This window comes from Octodon degus, unplaced genomic scaffold (assembly GCF_000260255.1).
Source record: "Octodon degus isolate 3935 unplaced genomic scaffold, OctDeg1.0 scaffold00004, whole genome shotgun sequence".
Classification (NCBI taxonomy): domain Eukaryota; kingdom Metazoa; phylum Chordata; class Mammalia; order Rodentia; family Octodontidae; genus Octodon; species Octodon degus.
In genome coordinates this window covers 10618279-10643179 of record NW_004524580.1, presented here as the reverse complement: position 1 = coordinate 10643179, position 24901 = coordinate 10618279, and the positions used below count along the sequence as shown (strand labels likewise).

Here is a 24901-nt window from a genome sequence, read left to right as displayed (position 1 = left end):
ATTATAAAAACGATAGTTGAAAAAATGTTTTCCATGTAGTATGAAAACGCTGGCATTTGAAAGACTGATCGTGTTTTGTGCTCTGAGTGACAAGGTAAAGGCAGCAATTCACAGTGCACTAACTGCTGTTATGCTCTTATTATTTGGTTATGAAACTTTGTTCACTCTTTTCATAAAATAAACAATGCAGGCTTAGAGCAAGAAATACTGATGCAAAGTCAAAAGACTGGAAAGAAAATCTCTTCTTTATACTAAAATAATACTAAATATGATTTCCATGGCAGAAAGGATGCCAAAATACTACAGTATTGAAGTTTTTACAACAATTAGTGATAAATTATATTCAACTACATGCCTATAAAAGGGATTGCAAAGCCAAAGAGAAGATGATCTTCCATTATGGGTCCCTTTTTTGTTTTTTTTTTCTTTTGGCAGAATCGGGGATTGAACTCAAGCCCTTGTGCTAGCCAGGCAAGCACTTATTCTACTGAGCTATCTCCCTGGCCCCTACTTGGGCTATTTGGAAGCTCACAGGTCAAATTTTGAAAACTATATAACTAATGAATCTTTTAATATAGCTATATTAATGTAATATAGCTTCCACTCTTATTTAATAATTAACTGATATTTAGAATAATAGCAGCTCTTCTCTATAGAAAAAAAATTAGAGAACCTTAAGTTTAGAGAGTTCTTACAATTCAAATCTTTATTAAAGTCTAAAAATTGCTTCAGTTAATCTCTGAAAATCACTACAGAATGTACAAGTGTGGGTTTTTTTTTAATTTTCAGAAATTGAACATTTTTAATACCTAATTTGAAATCAGTTATCAATTTGCTAAATAATGAGTGGATGGCTCAAACCCCTCAGTAAGTACTCACAAGTAACTTATTAGTTTGTAAAGCTTATGAAATGTGAAAATATTAAGGGGTTATAATAATATAATGTAATCATGGTAAATATATAAAAAAAGATTTAAATTGACCTACTTGGGCAGTGTTCATTGTATTGTATAAAACTCTATATAATCACCCTGCATATCTTAAAAATTATGCCATCAACAATCATAAGCTAAGTACGTGCTATGCAGTAGGGAGGCAAAGGACAGGGAACAAATGTCTATTTCCATTTACTATTAGTCTTACTCTATATTTTTGGAGATGTAGAATTTTTTCTCTCTCAGTCCTACCCAATCATAAGTCAAATATTCATAGAATGCATGCAAGATAAAATCTATTTTTAATCTTCACATATGCATTTCACTAAGTATTAGGGAATGTCACTACCTGGATTTACAGATAAAAAGGAGAAGCACAGTAGGCAAACACCAAAAATTACAAACATGCAGAGCGGTACGGCTACAATTTAAACCCAGGACCGCCAGCCCTCAACACGCTGCTTTAATGAGCTGGTAGAGAATAATCAAAAACTTTCCATCTCTCCAGCTCAGGTGAAAATTATACTCTCTCACTCATAGAAAATTGTTTTCGAGCTGTCACAGATTGGCCAGCAGGTTCATTTTACTTTGCCTGTGACTTACTTATTGTAGTAACAGAACAAAGAAGAGCAACAATAAATTCTAGGTGAGCTTTAAAGATGCTTCCTACATATATGTTATTCGATTCTTTTTTTTTTTTTTTTTTTAGAACCGGGGATTGAACTCATGCCCTTGTGCCTGCCAGGGAAGCGCTAATTCTATTGCGCCATCTCCCTGGCTTCTGTTATTCGAGTCTTATGAGTAAAATATGTGGCATGTAAGGTGCACGGGGATCTTAGGGTTTTCTTTAACACAAAACATCTATAAACATGGTAATGAAATCCAGATTAAAAATCTGGAATGAAAACAAATAATCACAGACAAATTGCATTTGTAAAGAAGGCAACATATAAACAAGATGGAAACTTGAGGTGTCGCTGGCACTGGAGGGGAGGAGCCAAACATGGCTTATCCACATTCAGGGCTAAGAGGACCCATTTAATGGAGGAGGAAAGAGGTGCAGGAATGAGAAGTGACTTGAACAATTAATAATCCTCTCCTAAAAGGACTTCAGGGCCTGCAAATCCTTCTTTTTTGGCACTGTATTGTCTGTTAAGGTTTATTTATTATCTACCAACATCTTCAATATATTATCTTTACATTAGCCTGATGCTATAATTCACATCATCATATTTTACAAATGAAGTGACTACGGCTCACTGAGCTTAAGCAACCTGCTAAAGATAAAAATCAAATAAATGCCAAGCCCAGGATTCCTGTCATCTCCGGCTGTCTGGACTACATACAGCATTCTACACCAATTCTATCGGAACCAATCCTAAAGGGGACTTCAGAAAGTATCACCAGTGAGTTTGCTCCTAGGGAACACTGGTGCATGCTTAATTCTTCAGGCTTCATTGAAATACTAAAATCATTTAAAAATTCCATAAAGGCAATGGCCATAGGAAAAGGAAGTTTGATAAGTTCAATAAGGAAGTAAAGATACTTGGTCAGCAACAGGGTGGGGGGAAGCATTCATCTTTTTGGGTACTGTAATTTTTCTTAATAGAAAAAAAATGTTTCTATTACCCAGGAGGAAAGAAGCGATGATGTCTATTTTTCCTTCCCATACTGCAAAAAAAAAAAAAAATGACATAATCGAGGCAGTTTCACAAAAATGAGAAGATCTGCTATGCAATGATACAGCTATCAGGTTCATCACCCAGATTTATTTACAATTCACTCACAGACAAAAGGGATTTGGATGTCTTTAGGCTGGCTTCAGGTAGAGACAAACCAGTTTCAGATGTAAAACAAATAATGTCATTCTTCCTCCCTAAAAAGCCCCAAGTCTAAGTAAGCCAGGCAAAGGCTAACTCCTCGAGGAAAAAGTATTGAGTTATTGATGATGTAAGAGTCCAAAGCTTGCTGATTGCTGTATCTCGAGTTACCGGGCAGCTCCTACTTGAAGATAAAAATAGAGCACATAGTAGAACATGTAATTAAAACTCAGTATAGATTCTCAAATAAAAAAATACTTCAGTGAGCATCCTTATCAAAAGGGATTATCTTTGGCTCACCTATGTAATTGCTAACTGCCTTTAAAAAAATCTTGATAACTGGTCTGTCAACTTAGCTTAGCCAATATCAATAATACACAGTAGACATAAAGGTAATAACCAGCTCTCATTCACTACTGCCTTCATAAACCTGACAATCTAGTGACAAATATATCTACCAATAAGTCTCAAATTTGATTTTTTGTTCATAAGAAAAAATAAAAACGTATTTAAAAGAATAATAATAATAATAACAATATACTGGGCTGGGGAGATAGCTCAGTAAAATAAGTGCTTGCCTGGCAAGTGTAGGGTCCTGAGTTCAATCCCTGGTACAAAAAAATAAATAAATTAATTAAAAAAATATATATATATATATTAGCCAGCTAGATAGCTCAGCTGATTAAAGCGCCTGCTTAGGCAGATGCAGGCACCAGAGTTTGATCTCCACTGTGCTATGCCAGCCCCACCCTCAGGTCATGCTGAAACAGCTACTGAGACTGGGCATGGTAGTGTGCGCCTATAATCCCAGCTCTTGGGAAGTTGAAAACAAGAAGATCACTACAAGTGTAATCTGTGTAGTGAGACCTTGTAGACCCTGTACTAAATACATTAAAAAAAAAACAATAATATACTTCATTGAATCTATAGCAAAATGGCAATTTTATAGATACTATAGTTCAAATGAAGAAAAATATTAAGTAAATAATAATGCAGTTGGTAAATGGTTGTAAACAAAAATCATAATACTAACACAGTGATATATGCTGACAAACATGGGCAATATCAATTGCATGTATCAGCTATCCCCTAAGGGTTTATAAAAGTCCCATAAGTTTATTAAAAAACTACCAGTCACATTAAGGAAAAAACTCATTTTTGTAAAATATTGTGTATAGTATTTTTTCCCCAGTACCCCAAAAATGGGAGCTTCTCATTAGAGCAATGCAGGTGAAAACTACTTGGAGATTTCATCTCATCCAATCAGATTGGCTGAACCAATATGAACAGTAAACGTTCACCAGGATGCAAAGGGAACAGTTTACATTCTACCTTTTTAATGAGAATGCAAACTACAGCATTCAGTATAGAAATCCGCATGGCGATTTCTCCAAGTAATAATCAGAGAAATACTGCTTGATTCAGCTCTGTCACTCCTGTATACATTCCTGAAAATATGTATACATCCTGAATGTATACTCCTGTATACATTGAGCACACTACAGTGTAGTACACTACGTGTGTGTGTGTGTGTGTGTGTGTGTGTATTTATAGTGGTGTAATTTACAGTCACTAAATTGAGGAAATAGCCTTGATGCATATCAATGGATGAATGCATAAAGAAAACATGCTATGTATACACAATGGAATATCTTCTTCCATAAAGAAGAACGAAAACACATTATTTGCAAGAAAAAGCATACAAGTACAGCCCATTATATCAAGGGAAATAAGCCAGGCTCAGAAATTTAATATCACATGTTTTCTCTTATATGAGAAACCACATAAACTGATAAAAATAAGTGAGAAATGATTAAAAAAAACTAGGAGGAAGACTTTTGGATGGGGGATGTGGATTAGCAAGATCATAGAAAGAAAGATTAGGAAGTAACAGAATTGAAGATATATTAAGTGTATTTACCAATTTCAAAAAATTAACCTCCTCGTATTGTAGTACTAACATGGACTCAAAAATTAAAAAGCATGGGGACTTGTATGAAATGCTTCACTGCTAACACTGCTAAATTTAGGGTGGATTGCTACGGGACACAGGCATTGTATCTTAATCTTTGTACTTTCTCAAATTTCAGGATGAAGGAACTACTGATTGCTAAGCTATTCATCATACTTTAAAGAAATGCCATATATATCTACATATACATATATATACATACATATATACATATATATATACAGGTATATTTCAGTGATTTTATACAGATTTTTTAATGCGCTGCCTTTTATATTTCAATGAACACTTGTAGCAATATTCAAAGTTCTCATGAAAAGTTATTTTTATGTTTTTTATAATTTGTTTCTTAGGAACTAGTTTTTCTATATAAAATAACAATATTTTATCAATTGACTGATTGATCAACTTATTTTACCTATCAAAATTATGGTGCAGTACTAAATCCTTAATTACATACCAGTGATGGTAAACCTCATCGACGTTTCCATGACAACAGCCAGCCAGCTGCAGCATACGCGCCACAGGTCCACCACCACCTCTTATACACCAACACAATATTTAGATAGTCTGTTTATTTGCTTGGAGCATTGCTGGGGATCAAACCTAGGTTACTGAATGCTGTAGCACTAATCTTAGTAGCTTGTTTTTTTGTTTTTTTGTTTGTTTGTTTCTTGTGGAACCAGAAATTGAACTCAGGTCCTTGCGCCTGCCAGGCAAGCGCTTATTCTACTGAGCTACTTCCCCATTACCAGTAGCTTGGTTTTAAACTGTCATTTTTACTAATTAACTGTATTGAGCCAGAAATTATTTGATCAGACTTCAGTTTCATCATTTACAAATGAGAAAATGCTAATTATATCTATTCACCACAGAAAGGTCTTATTTTTAGAAAGTGGAATTGTACCACCCATAGGTAGCTGCTGACAAAATTTGAATGTTTTCAAGAATTAAATTTACATTTTCAAAAAAAATCAACAAAATATGAATATTTTGCAAGTTCTAAGTTCCTTTTAGTGTTGTCATGTGAAGTAAAACTGTGCTTCCTTTGCTATTTTCTCGACAAGATCAGTACAGTAAGTTCCTGACTTATGAACAGTCCACTTGGAGAGAACAGCCCTAAACTGGCTGTAGTCGTAAGCCCAAAATGTGAGTCTTACGTACACTTTTGAACCAAATCTACGATGCACATTGTGTTGCACTTTCTAGCAGTCCCCTGCACACCACCACTGCGTTTCCTTACGCATCTGGTCACCCGAAGCTATGACTGAGCACACAGAAGCCCAGCGATGACAATGTCGGCAGGAACATGAGCTCCTTCTGCAATATGTTCATATCTATGAATGTTCCTAATGTGAGACCCGTTTGTTTGTTGTTTGTTTTTTTTTAACGTATTTTAGTACAGGGTCCGCAGGATCTCACTAGAGATCAGACTCCTAGTGATCCTCCTGTTTTTAGCCTCCCAAAGCGCTGGGATAACAGGCACAAGACACCATGTCCACACTCAATCACAGTCTCAGGACACAGTCTCAGTTCGGGGGCAGAGCCGAACGCCACTCAGGGATGAACCCTGGTCCATGCATCTGCCTAAGCAGGCCCTTTAATCCACTGAGCTATCTGGCTGGCTCATGAGATGCATTTGTTTCTGTGAAAGTTCACAACATGAATGTTTGTAAATTGGGGACTTATTGTATTTTTATTGTTTATTCAATTTATCTTCTCTTGTAGTTTATCATGTACCTACAGTCCTTACTTTAGCAATTATTATCTTCTTTTGTATTTATCTTTTTCTTTCTTGTTTTTGTGGCCAGCTCAGCCTGCCCTGGGTGGGCTGGCACAGCATGTGGTGCCAGGGGATTGAACCCGGGTCCCTGTGCTTGCCTAAGCTTGCCTAAGCAGGAGCTTTAGATCGCTGAGCTATCTCACCAGTCCTGTATCTATCTTTTTCTTAAACACACACTTTTTATAAGTTTAGAATTAATGAACAGCAGGATTCATAGACTACCATTTATACCCCAAAATATTCTATTAGTATATATCACAGAGATAATATATTTTTCTCTAATTAAATCATTTCATTATTAAAATTAGCTGCTTACTCCATATGAAATATATTTTGCCATATGGCATAAAGCAAGTTTTTAATTTTATTCTTATATAAACATTTAATTACCCTGGATCATTTTATAAAAATAATTTCCTTTCTTCTTAAATATTTAATTCCACATTTGTTATCTGCACAAACCTTACATAGGTTTTGATCTGCTTCTATGGCCTACACATTGTCTTATGTTCTGGTTTCCTAATCTTATGCCCATAAAGCATTATTCTAATCAAGCTAGTTTATTCCAATATTTCAATCTCCAGAAGAGCAAAGTCTCATCTACCACTATTCTGCTTGGAGCCTCCTTGGCTTTATTTTCCTGTTACTTTCATTAGACCATTAGACTATTAGAACAATTTTTTCAAGTTTATGATAGAATTGGTTTTGGAATGCTTATTGCTGCTGCCTTAAATTACGTGAATCACTTTTATAAAAAGAGAACTTTTGCAAAACTGAGTCTCCCTATTCAGGATTAAGCATGCAGAGCCAGGCTGGGGAGCGCACTCTGTAATCTCAGCACTGGGAAGGATGAAGAACAAAGATAGCAAATTCGTCAAAGTAGGCATGGGATTCATTGAGATCTTAAGGCTGGCATGGACTGCTTAGCGTGAGCCTGTATCAAACCAGTGGAACAATTAACATATTAGCTCAGCTTACATAATTAATGTATTTTCCTGGTGTCAAGATGCTTGACACCAGGAAATTAACAGAGGGGAGGTTTACTTTTCCCTCATAGTATCCTAGGTTTCAGCCCCTGGCTGGGTGTTTCCAAAGCACAAACACCACAGCAGAAGCACTGTGGTTAAGGACACTTACTTCCTAGAAGGCAGGAAACAGAGCCCTAGGGAAGAAATGGTGAAAACAAGGGCCAAGGACAGGATAGATGGCCACAGTCAGGCCACCGTGACACACCCAGACACACTGATGAGTGTCTCACTAATAGGAGTGCTTCCCAAGCCAATCAAATTGATATTCAAGCTTAAACACTACAATTAGTGTTTATTTATTTTGTACATATTCAAATGCCCCTATACTTTCTCTGTATCTATAGGATCTACTCCAGCAATCATAATCCTTTTGATTCCCAAACTAGAGTACAACGTGTCTGGAATCGGGCATGTAATTTTTGATCCCTTCATCTGTATTCTAATTTAAGCCCCAAATCCTTTGGATCCGAACAATCCACAGTAAAGAGCAGATAAATGATCATACTTGATATCAATTTTGTTTGGATGGTACATTTTTACTGAGTACATCACTGAAGAGAGATTTCCAAGTAAATCCTTTTTTTAGACTCTGTAATCAACCAGAACCACATAACAGGATGAATTATATGAAAAAATTTAACTTGCTGTGATTTTAATTATCACTTCTTATTTCAGTGTTAACATTAATATACTTCCATTAGGGAGCCTGACTTTTGTTTTTAATATGTTTATGCTACACACTTTCTATAACTTTTAACTGTGAGATTTTGTGAATAATTTTTATTTCAAATCTTTCCCCCATCTTATGCTTATAAAGTAATAGAGTCCAGCTGTCACAAATGCATTGGTTCTGAATACACATATTCAAAGACTACTAGAGAGAATAGGGAAAACACACAAAAACCCCCACATAATTACTGGGAGTTACTATATGTGAGGACAAACTAATAAATAGAACTTTTACTGGAACAGAAGGACTGGAAGCAAAGTGAAATATTTCCAAGCTTTGATTTTTTTAAAAAATGTATCTGGTACAGGGTCTCACTATGCAGCTCAGACTCATAGTGATCCTCCTGTTTGCAGCCTCCCTGGTGCTGGGATTACAGGAGTGCGCCACCACACCGGACTCAGCAGCTGGCTAGGCAGGCCCAGGGTGGGCCTGTGCACATGTGGTGCTGGAGGTGGAACCCCGGTCCCACACTGAGCTATCTCGCTGGCCCAATATTTCCAAGTTTTAAATTAAGGAGCATATACAGAAGTTCAACAGTAGCCTCTTAACTATAACCTATAATATTACATTAAAGGGGTTAAAAGTCCTGAAACTTGAAAATAAGACTTTTAACTTTTTTTTTTTTTTGATTATTTATTTATTTGTTACAGAGTCTTGAGACACAGCAAGGACTAGTGCTGGGATTACAGGCATGCGCCACCACGCCTGGCTGCAGTGGCCAGCAGGGCATCGGGGAATTGAACCTTGGTCTTTGCACTTCCTAGGCAGGCACTTGGATGGTGAGCTATCTCCCCAGCCTTAAAACAAATTTTAAACTAAAAAAAGGAAACACAGGAAGAAAAACTGAATGAGTGTTTCAAAAAAAAACAAGAATCATCAAAAAATGTTACATTTGAGTGAAAGTTGAGGTTTTATTTCTAGGAAATAGGTTATATACAGGAAACATCTGATGTGCCATCAAAATTTAACTAGGAAAGAAGCTAGGAGCCTGTGTCAATATTTCTCTACCTATAACTGGTGATCTTGAAATTCTCTAGGCTGATCACTTTCCTTTATATCTGCGAGGCAATAAATCTCTAAAACAATCAATCCACAAAGGTTGGAGCCAATCCTATTAGATGTTTGGGATATTAAAAAAATAGTGAGACCCTGTGCATGTGAAGTGAATGTGCGCATGGGCCCGTGTGTGTACTCATGTGCTCTTATGAGGATGTCTCTCCCCAAAGCATAATACTGTGCCCTTGAGAATACTAATGGAGTAAATGAAATAGCTTAATATTATGGAACTGCTTAAGAGACTACTAAAAGCAAGCTTATTTCACTTTTAGGAAGATACAAGGTTTATACCAGAGGCAAGAAAACAACAAGTAAATGTTAAACTAACCTGAAAAGAATTAATGAACAAAGTAGCAGTCACAGAATTAGGATTAAACAGCTACAATAAGAGGAGAAGGGATTCTCCTATTGTTAGAAGAGTTAAGGGAACATTTTCAGTTTTAAAAATTGAAAAATAACTCTTTTAAGGACTGTATTTCATGCAATTATTGGATCAAGGAATATGTCGCTATAGTTGGCAATGAATAATTGATGTACTATAAATTGCTATATTAGTGTTATTATCTAAGGCGGATTAGAAATTATAAAATTTACCCTATTTTCAAATGAATACTTGAAGAGGAGATTTTACATAAAAAACTACATAAGCAAACAAAATTCCATTTCCATAATTAACATGTTGCCAAAACCAACTCGCATTCTGGAACAAAACACTGCCTGCTCTATTTTCATTCTTCACTCATTTTGAATAAGGCAATGGTTTCTATCAATGTAGATAAAATTAAAACTAAATAACAGCTCACTTGGAAAGCTAAATGAGATTTTTATGCAGAAAACAACTTTTTTTTCTACTTATTAGGAAAAGGAGACATAAATACACACACAGCAAAACACATAGAATTAGTAATGCACTTAAATTTAAACTAAATTTCTCTGATTCATGTTGAAGCTTGGAATATAATACTCCCAAAGTAAGGCTTGAACTGAAGCAAAAAAAAAAAAAAAAAAAAAAAAAAAAAAAAAAAAAAAGAACTCTAGAAGCAAGGTCTTTCTTATCATTTCCAGTTCTCTCTCTCTTCTCACACCATAGAAACTAGAATTCCTATTCCCTAACATGTTGTATCAACTCAGAACTCTTCTCTTCAGAAGCAAGCAATCTATAAGACCTAGAAAGGTCAATCTCAGACCTACAGCTGTAAAGGCAGCACTCTGAGAGACTGAGGTTGGAGGGTAATCAACTTATACCCAGCCTGGGTAATCTAGTGCCTTGGCAAAACCCTATCTCAAAATGTAGGGGAAAAGAAAGTTTTTTAAAAGGGCTAGAATGGAGCTCAGAAGGAAGGCCCTGGATTCAATGTCTCTGTACTCTCCACCTGACTCTCTGCCTGCCCTTTTTTTTTTTTTTTTAATTTTTTATTTATTTATTTATTTTGTGTGTGTCAGCTCAGCTCACCAGGGGGCAGGGCTGGCTGGCATGTGGTGCTGGGGATTGAACCGTGGTTGCTGTGCTTTTGCTTAGCTTAGCTTGTTCTAAATAAGTACTTTAGACCACTGAGCCATCTCACCAGCCCCTGCTTGTCCTTCTGTTTCCCTCCCTCCCTCCTCCCTCTCTCCCTCCCTCCCTCCCTCCCTTCCTCCCTCTCTGTCTCTCTCTGTCTCTCTGTCTCTGTCTCTGTCTCTCTCTCTCTCTCTCTCTCTCTCTCTCACACACACACACACACACACACACACACACACACACTGGTCCATTGGTCCATCTCTTTCTTCTCTCTGCTTCCTTGGGTTCAGTGTCATCATGTCCCGTCCAGAAAGAAGGGTAAGAAGGCACCAGACAGGCAGAGAAGACTCCAAGCCAAAGCCCGTGTGTGCCTCCCACTTGGTCTGTCATCCCTGGAGCCTAATCTTCTGCAGATCTCATTTCTACACTGCTCACATTCTTCCTCAAATCTAAGCATAAAAACAATTTTTTTCCCCAGAACTTTCAATCTGCATTCTGAAGGCTCCTACTTACATAAAACCGAGGAAATAAATTTGGCGCACTTTCCTCATAATGTCCTCTCTTGCCTGAGTGCCAGCTGTGACAATTAAGTTGGTGAAAAAGGGTATCATTTTTCTGCCCCTACAGCTGCCTATTCTAAAATGTGCAATAAACAACTTCTCATTTCCTTGACATTAATTTTCAAGATTGCATATTTCACACAAAATTCTCTTCTTCCCCATGACTATGTTCATTTACATGGTATCAAAGCTGATGACTTTTAGAGTGACTTTTTGACATCCAGTTAAAGAATTTCTTAGGTATGCATACCATTATCTAACTTGTCTAACTTGTATTTACTACTAGGAAAAGGTTCACTCCAACAAATGAGTGAACAAAAGAGAAAAAATATACATATATATGACTTTCTCATCTATTTCTACTCAATGAAACACATTTTTCAAGCAGAACACATTGGAACTATTTGTGAACAAGGGAGTAAGAAGGATATAATTAGGTATTAATTTGAGGCTATTCATTCCCTTGTAATTCGATTTAAAAATACAGTTTTAAGCTTTAGTCTCTACCATGAAATTGGCTAAAATATGGATTAACGTAACAGGTGGGCTTATGTGGTTTTAATAGCAGTGAAATATAATCAACTGCCTCATATCGGATTTCCAGGAAAGTAAGTGACACCGAGACCGAAGCATGATCCTTAAGCCACCATACCATTGGCATTCCAGTGTCCATAGTCCCCGTCGGGACCATATATCTTCTGACCCTGGGTTTAATTGAAACTTTAAACAAAATATATTGCCTATTTAATGAAGCTGAACTGCCCTTTGTAGTGTAAAGTATACCATAATAAAGTCTGGAACCACAGTAGATGATATAGAATTTTTATCAAACAAGAATGGTTAAAAGAAAATAGATCACTGTATTTTCATAAGAAATGAACCCTTACGAGAAACAATTGCAATTTTTATTCATACATGATGCACATTCAGTTTTTCAATATAGCCAAAATTTTGTGAATTCCTTGTCTTATTGGTTATTTATAAAAATCTCTCAAATGCATATTTTTTTCTTTCTATGCTGGTGAATTATACATACCTGGCCCTCATCTCCTGGTCTCGTCTTTTCTAATTGAGTAGATTTATTTTAACAATTAGAAGTTAATGTCCTTTAGGGAGTCACATAGATTAGTGGCTAATCCAATTATACGGTCATACTTACATCCACAAGACTGACTCACTCATTTTTTTTCAGGAGTGCCAGTTCCTAAGCAATCATAGGAAAATCGCCAGAACTCAAAAAAGCTTAACACTACTGAAGTGTTAATACTTCCTACACTTTAAAGATGTGAAGTTCAAATTCTCACACAGTTAAAAATCATCTTTCACAGTCAACATATGTTAAATGGCTTTAGCAATCTATATAGCTATTCAGAGAAGAAACCTTAAACATATAAACTACCATGTAAAAATCGTTCTGAATGTCCTCACCCTAAATTACATATAAAATAAGGTGAAGTAACACACACAGAGAAAATAAAGCAATAAAAGTAAATGATTCAGCTAAGATACATGCCACATGGAAGACTGAAAGAAAAAAATGGGCTTCTTTTGAATCCATTCTACCAACTGGGACCCAGCATATCGCGTACTTCCTTCAAATAATGCTAAGATGGGTTTTCACAGGAGAATTTTTGTATTTTCTTTTCAAATGGTGCATTCAGCACCAACCTTTTATACTTTCTTCTTCTTTTTTCTTTTTTTTTTAAAAACATAAATGATAGTAAAGTACCTAGAGATCATGGGCAGTCATTTATAACACTTTTCCTTCCTTAAGGAAGGAAAAACAGAATTGTAAAATTTGAACAGGTTTTTAAATAAAAATTGCCCTCATAAATTAATGGTCTTCCCATTGTTTCTTTTCTTATTTGCTGCGAATAACTGGAAAAAACTATCATAATTATGAGCTTCATTAAAGAGCTAAAAAGCAAATCAAAAGATTCCAGCCATATTTGGAACTACGAGGAGAAAAACATTATTTTCAACATCAAACTTAGGTAAAAGATTTGTTGGATGGAAGTCAATGAAAGAAAATGCCTGTTGCAATATTGCACTAAGATTTAAAAGTTTACAGAGATGAAAACAAACAAATAAACACCCTAGTAATTATCAGAAGAAAATAAAACATTATGATGAAATGAATGGCAAATAAGGCAGCAAAAACAATGGGCTATTATCACGCAATTGCTCTGAAAAAAAAAAGAATATGATCTCTTGCTTCCTAAGATAAATGTATTTTGCATAATTAATTAATTAATTAATTAATTCATTTGTTTGGCGGAACCGGGGATTGAACTCACGTCCTTACACTCGCCAGCAAAGCACTTATTCTACTGAGCCATCTCCTGGCTCCCTATTTTGCATATTTTAAAGTCCTATTTTTTAGAGGACAGGAAACTGAGTATAGATGCCAATTGTGGTAAAAGTATCATAATCAAAATTATAAATCCTTTGTTGTTTGTACTTATTTTGTTTCATTCTGATTGTATAGCATATTCTGCACAGTTACAAAATATTCTCAAGGTGAGAGAATATTAGTTTTCTAGTTTATGTTTAGGTATTTCTTTATTAAGGCGAGAAAGAGCTCTGTATCAACCAAAATCTCCCAGGAATTATATGAAAGCAGGAACCACAGTGACTATTTACATATCATGCCACTGAGTATAAAAATAATTTTTTGCACTCAGCACTGGTGACTTCAAAGAACAATATTTATTGTACCACCATGATTATAAACTGCAATGAGGTGACACTGACCTTAGGTTCTACCTTATTGTATACAACAGGTTATTCTCCTTTGTTTTCAAGATATATTACCAGGATGAAATGGCCTAAATCACTTGCATAATTAAACCCAACAATTGCTTTGTAATGAAAAAGCTGAGTAATTTTATTTTAAGTAGTAAATAGGCTTAAAATGACCTTTGGGACTGGAGAGCTCAAAAGGATGAAAATTTCTGGAAGTCACAGCCTATATAGTTCCCTATAGTTCTTTAGGATCATACAAAAGTAATATTGAAGTAAATATAACAAGGGAACTAATTATACAGAAAAAAAGATATATCAAAGATGTTCAAAAACTATCCTGCACTGAAAATTTTACTAAACTGAATATTTAATGCATTTGTGATGAAAGGAAACCACAGTTTTTAGGATTTTTTTAAAAATAGTTAAAACTTTGGTCTTTTATTTATTTTTACTGAATGTTAACCTTATGAAGGAAAACTATTTTATTATACTATAGAACATAAAGTAAAAAAAAAAAAAAAAAAAAGAACATAAAGTTTATGCAGCAGACAAAGCCAAACTAGAAAAAAAAATAACTGACTTAAAGTCAAGACACTGAATTTCCAGTCCTAATACAAACTATAATCCTGAACATACACACTTACTTTAGGGGGTATTAATTGGCTACCTTGAGAGACAGACTATGAGAATTTTTAAGATATGAAATCTTCTATTTTTAATATTCCATGATTTTAAAACTCTTAAGCTTGAAGAGGAAAAGAAACTGAAATCAAAAAAATAGTATCCAATAATGGTTATCACAGTAAAGAATGGCTTTGACTAACTCTAGAGGAAAAATATATCATAACAGCAAAAGGAGAAGAAAGCATCCTCAACACGACAATTTTATTTAAAAGGAGCGCTCTGCTAATGAAATCAGATTAACTGACATAAACTGAGCATGATATTTCACTTTTAGTTAATTACTGATAAAAGAGCAATTCTGGCAGAGATTGATGAGAGAAATGAAAAAAATCTGTGGAAAAGCCTACAACAGTTCCAGACAAGATGGAACTGAACAGGATCTCTAGTGAGAATGTAAAGCTGGCCCTCAGTGTGAAAAAATAATCTTACAGCTATGGACAGAAAGAGCAGACAGGCATCGCCAGCATCCACTTTGGAGCTCAGAGCCCAGAGAGTGATGGAGATGACAATGGAAGGTCATGTCATAAAACATTGAGCCAAGATGTTTTATCTTCATTATCTTAATTTTTAATCCACTTCCAAACAGATGCTGCCACCAATATCTTATAGACAAGGAAACTGGGGCTAGGGGAATTTATTAAGTAGTTTGCCCAAGAACATGAAAAACTAGAACATGTCAAAGATTTTGTAAAGTGAACCTCTGCTGTTTGACTTGGGATATGATGATTCCAGAATTGTTATCTCAAGAAGACATATGCCCACAGAATTAAAATCAACTTCCTTTATGAATTAGTTTTTTGAGTATTTCATGTATTTTCATTTGTTAATAATTACAAGGACTTTGGCTCAAATTTAATGTTTATTTATAAAATAATATTAAGCTACCTGATTTGTGTTACAGCGATGTAGTTCACCTAATTCTGGGAAGGAAGATACTCAATTATTTTTACTCTAACATTTTAGTGGAATGGAATCAAAGACAATAAAAAAGTTATACTTTTAAAAATTCTTTTAGTATTACAATTGAACCAGCACTATAAAACTAAAAACAGTCTAAGCAAAATGCAGAAATTTTCAATGTATTTTTTTCCTTTTGCTAGGCACAAAAGTAGTGCAGATGTCCTAACATTAGTTACATTAGGTGTTGCCATGAGAGTACACTGTTGTTGACAGAAGCAAAGTAGAAATTCTGCATTCCATTTCTCATCTAAGTCTTTTGGCAGGGATGTGGCCCTCGCCTTGCATGCACAAGGCCTTGAGTTTGATGACTGGCGATGCGTGCACGCGTGCGCACACACACACACACACACACACACACAAAGACAAATCCAATCCAAAGCCTTTTACGAGGGTAAGCACCTAATATGTCTCATATCATTTTTATCAGCTGGATATAGGATGAGCTGGGGGCTGGAATGGAGAGAGAATAACAGAGGTACTAGATAGAAAGAGCCTACATGTGTAATTCACTTGCAGAGGAAATTTGTCTGCCAATAAGAACACCAACCTCAAACTCTTACATATACAAGCAATAAAATTCTATTGTATTGCACCATTAAAAAAAATGCAGAAATTTTAAGTTGTGGAGCCCATTAATTGAACTTATTTTCTACTTATACACCAACTGGAAAAATATGCTTGTTGGTGGCCAAGATAAATGAACTAGAATGTAGCATATAGTGATGTAAATTCCTAATATTTTCACAGGGAAAATACAAAGGAGTATAGTGTTTTCCAATAGCAAATTCAGCAAATTTAGATATGAAGCTAATAATAACATTCAAATAGAATTATATACTTTCATGTATACTCCTCTGTTTCTGACCATCAAAGAAAAGGAAATAAAATCAGGGGAAAAATACATAGATAGATAGATAGATAGATAGATAGATAGATAGATAGGTACATGAATGCTTAGGGTTAGTGGGCCTGAAGGGGTAAATGAGGGAGACAGGAGAAAAATGAGTACTCGCAGGGAAAATCTAGCCAGACATTATAATCCATCACTGATCCCTAAAGGGCACTAATAATATGTAAATGTGAGAATTAGAAAACACATTCAGGGCTGTTGATAAACTTGATAGGATAATCAGCACATGCTGACAGACTAATGAAATTGATGAACTGATAGGGCAGCTTATCTCCTAGGCCATTTTTTTCCTTGTCAAATGGAGGCTAATCAAAATGTATTAGGAGTTAAAGCAAACACTCAGGGGATCTAACCCATTTGATTAGAAGGTGAACTCGCTCTCTGAGAAAATTATAGTTTCTCGAACAACTGAAACTATAAAACCTAATCAGCTGACAAATCTTCACATAAAATTAAATAGAAGGCAACTGCCATAATTATAGGAGAAATCCGGAATTTTAAATTGTATTAGGACCTTCCTGAAGGAAACTGTTATAGTGCTTTTCAGTATGGGCAAAGACGCCATCTCCTTATATAATGGAAAATAAGACAAAGGAATAAGCAATAACCCCCAGGGACAACTTATCTTTTGCTGCCTGTGTGTGTTTAGCATCAGTGTAACCATTTGAAAGATAAATCCCAAGGTACCAACTGAATTTTCAATGTAATTTATTTACCTAAAATAATTGCATGAATGAATTCTTTGAAATCCCAACTATAGTGTGCACCACCATTTCCCATTACCAAGGAAGACAACACATGCAGTTTGTTGCCAAGGACTTCAAATCCTAATCTGAAGAAAGATGCTTTGTTTGGTAAGTGAGGAAAATGGGAACAAGGTTTTCCAAAGCACTAGAATTAGGAATAGAATCATACAATGAAAAAAATCTGTGCCTCCGTAGGCCATGGCAGAGAAAGCAGTCTCTTTAGTATTTATTTTGATGTGAAAAATATCCAGCATTAAAATAGAAAGGCTAATTCAATGGACAGGTCTACAGATTACAGGTATATGTTTTATGCACATGTATATTTTATTCATTTAGACAGTGGAATGATAAAACGCTAGACAGTGAAAGTGTTTTATTTATGAAAGCTTGAGAACAAAATTACAGGTGGCGAGACTAGACTTTACATAATTATGTCAAAGATTAAAATACACTCAAAAAATTTTCTAATGTTCTCTTTAATGTGAGCATTAAAGCCCTCTGCTGATACCAGGCAAATGGGATGGGATGCCCAGGAAGATTAAAAGGATTTCTAAATTGTAATTGCTTCCCCCTTCTTCTTTTTCTTCTTTTTTAATTTCTTGTAATTAGGACAGGATTTACAGGGTCTACAGGGTCTCACTACATAGATCCAACTCACAGTGATTCTCCTGTGTTCAACCTCCTAAGATCTGGAATTACAGGTGTGTGCCACCACACCTAGTCTCAATCCATCTCAGTGCACCCCACAGGTGGGCCCAGCAAGGCAAGTGGGGGAAACGAACCCTGCCGCTACACTCTGCCTAAGCAGCCTTTAGTATGCTGAGCTATCAGGCCAGCCCTTTTCCCCTTCATTTAATGAAGAGAAAAAGGAAAAAAAAATGCCCTATTGTATCTCTGAAGCATTTCTAGATTTTTAGTCATTTAGAAAAAAAGTAGTAAATGTTCTTGTAGGTGAATGTTTCCTAGTTTGGGGAGGATTCAGACTTTTAACGTGCAAAATGCATACAGATCTGTGATATTTCTAGAATCATAGGTTTTGGAAGCATTAATGTAATTCTAGTGATCACATAGTCTAATTTTATGTATTTCAGGCTTATAAATAAAGAAATAGCTAAATTTAATAAAAAGAGAAGATCAGGCTTTGCAAATTTCATTCTGAAAAACAGCGATACCTGGCTTGAGGACAAAAGTAGCCCTTCTCTCTGTTGCCTGGAAGCAGCTGAGCTAATTCATCACCCAGGCACCTCATATTTAGAATTGCCAGAGCTACATGCTGAATCGGTGGCTGTCAGTGGGGCCACCAGCATACACCTGCACTAGCAATTTCCTACAAACTAGTAAGAGATCCTTCACAGAAGATAGGTGTTTCGTCAGAATTTCAAGGACTTTACCTCTTAATCCTGGAAAAATCCATGCCCTAGATTTACATGTTTTCTGACTGATAAGGGAATTAAGTCATTATTTAACACAGAAACACAGTAATACATTTACCATCTTTAGTCTTTTTTTTTTTCTTTTGAATATGACTGAAAAAAGTCTGAGATTGTAGTCCTAATCTGTGAAAAACAATACAAATTGTCTCAGTTGTTCTCATCTTTTACTTCTATAGAAGTTCATGAACCTCTACATTATTACAAGTTTATTTATTTATTTATTTATGTATTTGGTTGTTGCGGGATCTCACTATGCAGCTCAGACTTGTGTTGATCCTCCTGCTTTCAGCCTTCCCAGCACTGGGCTTACAGGTGTGCGCCACTATACCTGGACTCTGGTTGGCTCAACCTGCATACCACATGCATACCACTATTTTCTTTATTTTAATGGCTAAATTAAATAAAAAGAGAAGATCAGGCTTTGCAAATTTCATCAATTTTGTAAATTTGATACAAATTTGCAAATTTGTATCAATTTTCATACAATTTGTATTGTTTTTCACAATTTGCCAGGGATCAAACCACAGTCCCTGCCCTTGCCTAAGCTTGCCTAAGTAGGCACCTTAGTCCGCTGAGCTATCTCTCCAGCCCTCAAGTTTACTTTGGAGACTAACGGGGCAACCTACATGGCTCCCCCACTGTCCCTCTCTCAAGGATAGATGTTTCTTTCCTCTTATAAATAAATTCTGCTCTTAAAAAAAAGAAATAAAAATAAAAAATCACAATTTGATAAATTCTTTGGAATGAATATTCATCCTTAAACATAATTGAAAAAAACACACATCTATAAGACATCAGTTTTTCATTCTCTAGAGTCTAGCTAATACTTAGGGACCCAACAGGTTTTGCGAGGTCTGTGTACAATTTTAGGACCAGCCCACTGTACAAGAAATCACTATTAGTGATTTTATTTTACTCATGTCAAAACAAATGTATTGTGAGAATATGAAAGTGACACTCTGTTTTGAACAAGGTTTGTTAGTATCAATAATAAGACTCACTGCAATTACATTAACACAAACACACGTTCTAATTAACCTGCAGTGCCAAAAATATCAATTAAAATATTAATGTTTTACTGACCCATCATGTTGTACAAGCTCTGTGGAGCAAACTGTCTGGGCATTTTCTGAATTGCTTCCTTATACACAGTCAGGGCTTCCTAATTTAAGAAGCAAAAACAAAACAAAAAGATAAATCATCATTAAAGTACAGCAATATTCATGGAAAATAAGATAATAATATTCCCCCAAGTTAAAGCTATCCATGGCTATTTCTAAATGGTTCACTAGAGGAAAATAATTGAGCCGTCCTTCGATATTATGCTACTTTAATTTCACAAAGGGAAAAGCCTAGACCAGTGAAGAACGTCATATATAAATTCAGTTTAACAAGAAGTCAAATGTGAGGAAAGCTCTTTTATATGAATTTTCAAGTTTTACACAGGTCAGCCAAGGAAAAAAAGGGAAAAAAAATTATACTTTAGACTTGAAAGTGACTCATTAGCCATCTAAATTCTGTAGACATGTTAATTCAAGCAAACCACTTGAATCTCAATAAAGCTCCTAGCTTTATTGAGACTCACTAATACTGCTAGATACAATGATTTAAAATATCTTATCTTCCTCCCACATTGCAGTCTTAGTGCAATGTATAAAAATAGGGGAAGGGTACAGAGGGAAAATTTTGAAGGAAAGAAGAAATATATGGTGTGATCAAAATGTATGATGAATATTTAATTTAAAAAACGTATTACAAAAGAAGACATATCGTCATCAAGTCCCCTAAGAGCACCCCCTCTTGCTTGAACTCCACTGACCCCATCGCTCCGGCTGCTTCGTGAGCAGGTGTGAGCAAAGCTGCTCTGTGGCTGCTGTGTGCCATCACCCAGGCAGTGGGCTCCTAGAAAAGTACGGCACATGTGCATTTACCTGGCTCGGTGCGGACGGAACCACTCAGCCGCCAGCTCTTCCCCTAAGTCAAGAGGGCCACACAAGGCAAGCGTGGAGGAGGCCGTGACACCCAACTAAAGACACAAAAATGACTTCCAGAGCTGGCTCAGAAAGGGGCACGGATGACGGGATAGGTGTGATCCTAGTGGCTATGTTTCTGTCACTATAATAACTATATTTAAAATGCAGCATTCACAGTCTTTTTCAAGAACACTTCCCAGGCATCGTCCGCAGGGAGGCCTCCTGCATGCAAGGGGGAGGTCTGGGTCCCTCCTAACGTGCCTTTCAGCATTCTAGGATCTCACCCTTCAATCAGTAATAATATTAACATGCAGTTTTTTTAAAGCTCTAAGGGGAATAAAGTTTATATCTAATCATGATCTTAATAGTCAAAATTCTAATAATTTATATTTCAAAAACAGCAAATACCAGGGATGGGGAAAGTTCTAGAAACAGTGTCTTGGATAATGAAATCGCTAGTGAGTGAAGAACCTCGAGAAACACCACATGTGGCCTGCCTCTTCGCAGAGTCCAGGATATGTGTCCATACACTGCTCTGTAACTGCTCTAAGGAACTCACAAGGAAGAAAGACACTGAGTTGAAATTGGCAGGGGTTTTTTTGGTACACAGATTTATCATAAACCCTTTTAATATGAATACACCTTAATGTTTTGATGGCATGTAGTAGCTTTTCAAAGCTTGAAGGGGAATGAAAAGTAGGTTAGAACAGATCAAGACCCGATAGATGCTGCGCTGCCCCTGCCCCTGGGTACCCTGAGCCAGCCACTGAGTCCACGCATAGTGGCACACGCCTGTAATTCTAGCACTGGGGAAGCTAAAGACAGGAGGATCACTATGAGTCTGAGCTGTGTAGTGAGACCCTGTAGAAATACAAAGGAGAGAGGGAGGAAGGAAGGGAGGGAGGGAGGGAGGGAGGGAGGGAGAGAGAGAGAGAGAGAGACCTGATGGAAAAAGGGAAAAGAAAAACAGAGAGAAGGTGCAGGCTGACCTCATAGTGCCCCTGCTCATGATAGAGTTTTCCCAGATTGTACAGGCAGCTGGTGACAGAGCTCTTGTGTGCATGCGGGTCCTTCAGGTTCTCATCCGGAATCTCAGAACACTTCAGGAACGTCCGCCGGGCTTCTTCTGTCTTTCCTTGGTTCATGAGAATAATGCCAGTATTTAAATACGCAGCTACAGTTAAAAAGAAGGAACAGAGTGTCAGAGGAAGATAGTCAAGAAATAATAAAGGAGTTATCTTTAAGTTTAGCTTACGGATTATTTCTGATTACACATCTATATTCATGAAACAAATACGTCACCAATATTGGTGGAAAAAACTACAAGTCTTACTAAAAGAGACAAGCTTATAAAATATGAATATCTGCACTTGAGCTAGTTCCTGCTTCCATATCTCCAGCTATTTTTGAGCTTAAAATCTAGTCAAGGAGAAGGGAGATATTTCAGGGGTATAAGCACCTGCCTGGCAAATGCAGTCCTGAGTTCAATTCCTGGTTTAAAAAAAAAAAAAAAAATCTAGTGGTGTAAAGGTTGTTCCTATCATAATATTTTTAAAACTAGAATTGGCGCTCAGAATGAAATTATGAGAAATATCATCATTAGAGATTTGTCCCTTGATCAACAAATACTCAGAAATAGGAGCACTGAGTGTTATCTCCATGAGACTATAAATTGCAAACATAATTTTTATGGATGGAAAGGAGTATTAAAAAGAAAGCCAAATAACCCAGTCGATTAAGGTACCTGCAAGCAGGTGCAGGGGCTGAGGGTTCAATCCCTGCATCTGCTGTGTCGGCCCTGCTCCCAGGAGTGCTGAGAAGGCAATTGAAACTGGGTATGGTGACACAAGCCTGTAATCCCAGCTCTTGGGAGGCTGTAAACAGCCAGATCACTATGAGTTCAATCTAGTAGTGAGACGCTGAACATGCTGTAAATCCTTCCCTAAAACATACACACATACACAAAAAAAAGAAAGAAAGAAAGAAAGAAAGAAAGAAAGAAAGAAAGAAAGAAAGAAAGAAAGCAAGCAAGCCAGCCCAAAACTTGATTACTTACAAGCCAGGGTGGGCCTGCTCCCGATGGCCAGTTTATAATAATGGAGGGCTTCGGCAAACCTGCTGTTCTCCTGGAGAAGCAGCCCTCTGCAGGAAGAAAACAGAAATTTAGAGCCGGGAATGTATTATTATACTTAAACCACAAATTTCTATTTTATATTCCAAAAATAAAAATGGTTAGCAGAGCAATAAAAATGCTGACCTGGTACTATAAAAGTAAATTCTAAATAGAAGGAAATGATTCCTCAGGAGAGAAAATACAGGACAAGTATCAGTTGCATTTATGGTCCATTAGAAAGCATTAAGAGGGATTTCCAAAAGCCTTCTCCAATCACTGAACTTTCCCCTTTCTAGTCATCTTTTACCTTCCCGCTACAATTGCTAACCACCTGGATTTCTTTTAGGAGCATGCACGTTTTCCCATCCTTCACAAAGGAAATCTGTCTACAGTAATTATATATATATAGCGTCCTTCGCTAGCTGCAGCCTGGGAAATATTTATCTATGCCTCCCTGAAAAGCAAAAGGCAGTCTAGGTCAACAACAAAGACAGAGCCAAAACTTAATCAGATGCTAAAGGGACAAGGAATGGAACAGAAGGCTACGCACAGTACTATTTGGATTTAGCAAGGAACTGAGCTTGAATTTCACAATACTGTGCAAATTGCAGTTCACTGTTCTGAAACACATCTTTCTCTACAGACTTAAAGACTCAACTAGAACTTGCCAAGAGCTTAGAGTTAAGCAGGATCCACACGCATTAATCCCATCATTCCAGAGCCCATCCTCATAACCTAAATGAAAATCAGTTACAATTCTGTCTATGAAAATAAGATGTCAGGGAACTGAAGAGCGATCACCCAGCTTCCAAAGTGCTCCGGCTAATCCCATCTAATTGTCCCCACTATCTTGCAGGCATAGAGCACTGCACATCTATTCAGCCTGAACGAGGCCGTTATTACTGCAAATTGCAGATTTCACTTGGCAGCTGCTGAGGTCTTTCAATGAGTGGTGAAAGGGAAGTCTGGGAAAAGAGGAGGATGTTGATAAAAATGGCATTTTGTCAACTACTGCAGTAATCAAATACAATTTGAATATAATGGAAGCTGGTTCTCTTGAGACAAAGGCAGAGGGTGATAACACTTTTAAGAGGTGAACCTAGGGGTGGCAGGTATGTCCTGAAGGCATTGCTCTTCAAAGGAACTAATGCTGGTCTCTTGGACTGGGCCTCTCCATTGTCTGGTTCCTTGTTTCTCCACAGGATCACACCTTCTCTTGTGCTCCCACAACTATAACACCATGCATCATATTGTCAGATGCCCAGGGTGACACTAGCCAGTTCTGCTGCCATGTTTGCATTCTGAATCCGCAACACTATAAGCTCCATAAACTGCACATCTCTGCAGTATTACCCAGCCTCAAGGATTTTATTACAGCAGCTGAAATCTGCCTCATACAATTCTTTAAAATAAAAAAAAAAACTTACTATTTAATAAACACTGGAAAAATACTTGAAGAAAATCGTTTTGAAGTTAAAGAATGAAAAGGAGCATTAATTTGTTTTGTCTCCTTTTCTTAATTTTTCGTATTTTTTCTCCTAATTTCTTTGCTGTTGTGATTGTCACTGTTGTTGCTGTATGGCTGGCTCAGCTCACCCTGGGGACAAGGTTGACGCTATATGAAGTGCCAGGTTTCCAACTGCGGTCCTTGCATACTTGCCTAAACTTGCATAAGCAGGAGCTTTAGACCACTGAGCTATCTCACTGGCTTTCTTCTTCTTGATTTCTTATATATTTCTTTCTTTTTTTTCTTTCTTCTTCCAATTTTGCAAGACTATATCTGGTAATATGAATGACTAATTTGAAGACAACACTATGCATTACAACAAATACTGTGAAATTCATATTGTTTTGTTTAGTGAAATTCTGTGCCATTTTTCTCTTTTAGAGCACTATTTTGTGCTCTCTTTAAAAAATAAAATATAAATTTATCACTGGTATATACTAATCTCATTTAT

At 36.4% G+C, this 24901-nt stretch overlaps 1 protein-coding gene across 3 annotated transcripts in view; it reads right to left on the bottom strand.

The window, feature by feature from the left end:
• Tmtc2 (transmembrane and tetratricopeptide repeat containing 2) overlaps positions 1 to 24901 on the bottom strand; it is a 434585-nt gene that overhangs the window by 133363 nt on the left and 276321 nt on the right. For all 3 annotated transcript variants that reach the window (XM_004623764.2, XM_023716254.1, XM_023716256.1), the window contains 3 exons: positions 22887 to 22972; positions 21820 to 22004; positions 19941 to 20019 (listed from right to left, as the gene is read on the bottom strand). In XM_004623764.2, coding sequence (XP_004623821.1) covers positions 19941 to 20019; positions 21820 to 22004; positions 22887 to 22972 — 350 coding nt within the window. The remainder of the gene's footprint in view (positions 1 to 19940; positions 20020 to 21819; positions 22005 to 22886; positions 22973 to 24901) is intronic.